Below are 5,283 nucleotides of genomic sequence, written 5' to 3'. Positions count from 1 at the left end.
CATATGTACTTGGCTGCAAACATCTCCTGCAACATTTGATGCAGAAAGTAAAATAGTTGGTCACCATCAAATAGTCGTTGATTCGGAATGCCAATTTTACGAGCAAAGGCAATGATGATGTCTTGGACAATGGTGGCTTTAAGACTCCCAAGACTTCCTTGGGTAAATACAACTGTTTTCTGCAGCATTCCTTCATACGCCATTTTACCAAGTGGTTTCCATAAATTGGTAATATTCATGTTGCGTGCATGGTCAGAGTATCTCAGTTGCTCTAAAACAATTTGAAAAACCTCTGTGACTGTTTTTACTTTGTTTAAACCTTGATCCAAAACAGCAAAAACAATAAATTGCAGTAACAAAGGATTGTGACAAAGACTAAACAGTTGCGGGGTTTTGGTGGAAATTAATTCCCACAATTCATCTCCTTTTTTCCCTGCAAAAGCACGGAACAGCTTTTCCATGTCTTCAGTTGAAAGGTCATCAACATAAACTGTCACATCTGGACGAATATGTGACGGGAGTTTAAGAATTTTATGGGGACGTGATGTAAAAATTAGTAAAGAATCTTTCAAAAACTTCTTGCAACAAAGATTTGCTACTAGCTGATCAATTGGCAAAGATGTATCATAAGAAGCATTTACTGGTGTCACATTTTCAAGTGTCCACAATGCCTGGTCATAGCCATCAAACACAAAAACACACTTATCTTGGTTTTCTACCATCCATTGAAATGCTTTTTCTTTTGTTTCATTATCCAATCCAGGACAAAGATAGTCAACAAAAAGTTGTTTGCATGTTAAAGCTTGATTATAGTTTAGGTCCATGAATCTAAGATGAAACTTAACAGATTGATTTGGTTGAGTTAACTTTGCCAATTGTTTAGAAAGAGTAGTTTTCCCTGAACCAGGTGGGCCAACTAATGCAATATATCTTTTTTTGGAGGTTAGGTTTAAAATTGTATTGAAGGAAACACGTTGTTGATTTGCAGTGGAGGAAAGTTTTTCTCTGGTGGATGGTATGAATTCCTCTGTTCTTACAGGACACCATAGTCCCCGATATGCCTCATACTGATGCATTCCTGGATGTACATCAGGTAGTTGGTTTGGTTTCAATGTTTCATCATAAAGCACCACACTTTCTGGTAAGTTGTTCAAATGCTCCTCCTGGTGTTTTTTGATGGCAGCAACTACAATCAAGTACATGCATTTTAGGCTGTGAGGTAAAATCAGTTATAGCCATTGTTTCACTTTTTTAAATCTGGTTCAATGACTGTTTTTTCTACAAACCCTTGCTAAGATAAGAGGGTTCAAATTAGGAAGTAAACTGTGCTTTTCACTTTTCAAGTTCTGGCACAACATTCAGCAATCAGTAAATATGTGCTATTTCACAATCAGAACACACACTTTTACCTTTGTCTTCTTGTTTGAAAACTGACCTCTCAAGAGCATGGTAATCTAAAATAAAGAACTTTTGTGTTGATTTTTCCAAAAATATGTTGCTTTTTCATGCTATGGAGGCTAGTGTTTTTAATCTTAAAACTATTTACAGATCAAGGCTTAAGTAATATGTGAAAAATTGCAGTCAAACTTTCCTTAAAGTTCAAATATACTAACGAAATATAAACCAAGAATAAATTTGAAAAGTTGGTACAATACAACTTAACTGTTAGCATACCACAAAACTGGTTCAGATCATGAATCCTACTATTAAATTGTGTTGGATAGTGTATAAATGGTGTAACAATATGCACTTACTGTTAATGTTTACATTCCCCCGAACCCCAACTACGGCGGAACCTGAGACTGATGCTTCTCTCATATCAATACTTTGTTCGTCTCTGACAGTTGGTTCTGAATGAAAATGGGGAAATTACGCTGGTTTTATTAATGTCCTGTAAAATCATGCACAGGTTTATTGGTTTGTTTGGTTTATTAGATAAAAACTTAAAAAAGTGGCAGACGATTAGCATCAGGGTTATCTTCTTCAGCAAGTCACCTATGAGCCACTTGTGAGGACAAAAAGAAAACTGATCCCTTCTATGTACCTACACCCTATATCGACCAATAATATCACTGCCTTTTACATCTCTGTACATTTTTTAACAATGCAGTTTTTTTAACATGTGCATCAAATGCTTTTAGACAGTAAAGAAACACAACAATAAGTTTAATCATCTGTTATTATGTATAATCTTACCTGCTGGAAAATGCTGTGGAGCTTGTTGTCTTTCATGCTGGGGATAATTTAATGACATAGCAGCAATAGACGTTTGGAGTTGTTCAGCAGGGTTAGTTTGTGAGGCGTAATCCCGATTTGTATTAATTGAAGATGGGTAGCATAATTGTTGGTTGGAAAGCTGAAAATATATATTTTGAGAAAATAGAAACACACCATAGGGCATTTCTGGTGGCACAGGATATGCTAATTGGTTCCATGAGTGCTTTGGTGTATTGCAAAGGACTTACTGCAACATAGTGTTGTTGACTTGCATAGGAGGTTGGTTGAGTATTCCATAATGTCTGATGCCGAAACTGCTGAGATTCAAACTGATTCATTGCACCTGTTTGTTTGAATAAAGGAACAAATTGGCATTAGACCAAAAAAAGGGGGAAAATGCAGATAAAAACAAATTTTCTTCTTTTAAGGTAGAAGTCAGATAATTACTTACTAATTTATATTACCTTGCCAATTTATCCATTACATTGGAGATTTATTATTTACACCATTTGAGATTTGATCTGCTAACATGTTTTTTTGCATGCAAAGACAAATAGGTCCCTACAAATGTGCAAATAGTGACAGTAATAATGTGGTACCAATATTTTTATATTCGAAAGGACGATTTGGGGCTAACAGGGCGAAAAATAGATGGATACAATTAAAAGTCACAAAATAATTTAAAATACTTTACAATGCACCAACGAGCAAACTATGAAACTCCTTAATGATGCACTATAGTACAATGGTCTTCAAATTTTTTAAAACGACACCATTTCAAAAGAAAAAGAAATCAGCTTTTTATGTGACCTTATTTTTTCCCATTTGGAGAAAAATATTTTAAATAAATATTTCGGGTTTATGGGTGTAAATCCAACGTAAGTAAAATACTTTAAAACGAACCAATCACCAAAGTATAAAACTCTTGAACCATGCACTGTAGTAGTAAGCATGGACATTTTTAAACTTTCACTTTTTAGAGGCATGTGGGTGAACTGTTGGATCATTCAGAGTAATACTTTGGATAACTAACTAACATGTGTGTAAATTTAAATAAGTTTGAAGTACTCTTTTATGACCAAATGCATTAAGAAACAAAAACTGTCATCCTTTTTTGTTTTTACCATCTTACCTGCTTGAAAATGCTGCGTAGCTTGTTTTGCAGGTCGGGCAGCAGTAGTCGGTGGAGGCTGTTGGACAGAGTTAAGATGTGGGTTGTTATCATTTGAGATTGCCCCAAATGAAAATGCGTGATAAGATTGTTGGTTTTCATTTTGATGAAAATGGGCCACATCGTCATGTACTCCGGATTGAATCAGGTTTGGTGAATAAGGTAGCTGGTTTAGATATTGATGCCCAATACTATGTGGATTGTAAATTTGCTGAGTACTAATGTGACTTGGATAAACTGGAAGATTTTGCTGAATATTCATCTGAGTATTTTCATGCTGGTGATATTGATATTGTTGAGCTGGACATGGTTGTGTCCAAGTTTGAGCTTGTCTCACTGCAACATAGTGTTGCTGGTTTGCATAGGAGTAGGTTGGTGGAGTGTTCCATGATGCCTGATGTCGAAACTGATGAGAATGTGAAATATTTCCTCTTACAGCTGCAGCATCAAATTGATTCCTTGCACCTGTTTGTTGGGGTGGAGAAACAGCTTGGTTGGAATGTGGAGTGTTGTATGGGTTTTGAGGTAGGTGGAAGTTTAATGGAGAGTGTTGGTGTGGATTGTATGGCTGGCTAGAGATGCTGGTAGATGCCAAGTGTTCTTCACTTGCAGAAGCATTCTGTAATAACAAACAACAGCTTAACAATGTATTGGTGTGTTAATAAAATTGTAACAAGATTGTTAAAAAATGTGAAACTTTCCACTGTCTCAGCTGAGGTGAATAACAAGTGACACATCATACCAGAAATTCATTGGAAATTTGATTATAACAGGAAATAACTATACATTTTCTATCAATCCTATGTTTAGTTGTAACTTTAGAGTTGTTTAATGTGTGTGATTTTATTCAGTTTTGATGAAATATGTGGTTAAGTAAAAGTAAACAGTCTTATTATTTTTGTGTCACAAATGCAAAGTCGACAAAAAAAAAACAGAACAAAATTCAAATAGAATTTGCCAGATAAGCCAACGTCTATAAAACACTGTATATATGCGCCCCATGTTATTTGCATTTTACCTCCAACATGTCAAAATTGCACTTTTCTGTATGCTGGGTCAATATGATTGGTGACTATGTTGCAGATGTGAATGCAACTGAATTATCCAAATCAACAAATAAAAAAATGTTTTAACCTGATTTTGGTCATCAGTATTTGGAATACATCTTCCTTCAAAATTCCGCTTCATTTAATGCAAAATAATCCACTTGGCAGATCCAGACTTGGTTTCCCAGATCTGCCACTTTACAATGTAGAAGTCAACAGTTGGTGAATATGATTAGCCTAAAACATCTGACTGAAGTTACATAAAACTAAAATTGAAAACAACACAATTCAATTGTTAAGAAACAGTTTTTTTACAAAAGAATTAATATTCTCGACATTTATGTTTAACAATTAACCATAAGAAAACTACTGTATCCTAAGCTTTTATTTTCAACTGTATTGCGTAAAAACACCAAACTTGGCGAGCAACTCAAAAAGAGGAAGTAGCGAAACACAAGCAATATGGCTTCACCTCAGGAAAGTTTTCGGTGAATCCCCTAAAGGTGAGGAACAACAGAACAACCTTAAGGCACGGGTCACTGAACAGCCTTATACCAGTGTTGGGCAGATTAAAACGATTTTATTTTAATCTTTTAACGAAGTATGAAATGGCGACATTTGGAAACTCTGTGTCACAAATGAGGTTAGCTGTAGACAAAACAAAATTTTGCAATGTGCTGTTTTTACATTCTTTTTTCATTGAAAGGCTTTACAAAATAAATGTTAAAATTCTGTTATAGTTATGCGGTTTTGTAAATACTTGTACAAAAAGCTAAAAAAAAATTTTCATTTGTTTCGTCTTGTGCCGCGTGATTCTCGAGCGCTGATTGGTTGAGATGTGGGAAAACT

At 35.1% G+C, this 5,283-nt stretch overlaps 1 protein-coding gene across 1 annotated transcript in view; it reads right to left on the bottom strand.

Annotated features, from left to right (window-relative positions):
* The window catches only part of LOC145211458 (uncharacterized), a 10,274-nt gene extending 5,579 nt beyond the window's left edge, over nucleotides 1-4,695 (bottom strand). Inside the window, exons 1-7 of the mRNA XM_080080042.1 lie at nucleotides 4,523-4,695; nucleotides 3,350-4,007; nucleotides 2,466-2,560; nucleotides 2,197-2,356; nucleotides 1,755-1,850; nucleotides 1,410-1,454; nucleotides 3-1,186 (exon numbers count right to left, since the gene is read on the bottom strand). Coding sequence (XP_079936168.1) covers nucleotides 3-1,186; nucleotides 1,410-1,454; nucleotides 1,755-1,850; nucleotides 2,197-2,356; nucleotides 2,466-2,560; nucleotides 3,350-4,007; nucleotides 4,523-4,576 — 2,292 coding nt within the window. The 5' untranslated portion in view covers nucleotides 4,577-4,695. The remainder of the gene's footprint in view (nucleotides 1-2; nucleotides 1,187-1,409; nucleotides 1,455-1,754; nucleotides 1,851-2,196; nucleotides 2,357-2,465; nucleotides 2,561-3,349; nucleotides 4,008-4,522) is intronic.
* Nucleotides 4,696-5,283: the final 588 nt, after the last annotated feature.

The sequence above is a fragment of the Phallusia mammillata genome, chromosome 1, assembly GCF_965637545.1.
Source record: "Phallusia mammillata chromosome 1, kaPhaMamm4.hap1.1, whole genome shotgun sequence".
Lineage (NCBI taxonomy): Eukaryota > Metazoa > Chordata > Ascidiacea > Phlebobranchia > Ascidiidae > Phallusia > Phallusia mammillata.
The sequence above is the reverse complement of the archived record's forward strand: the minus strand, read 5'-3'. Positions and strand labels throughout refer to the sequence as shown.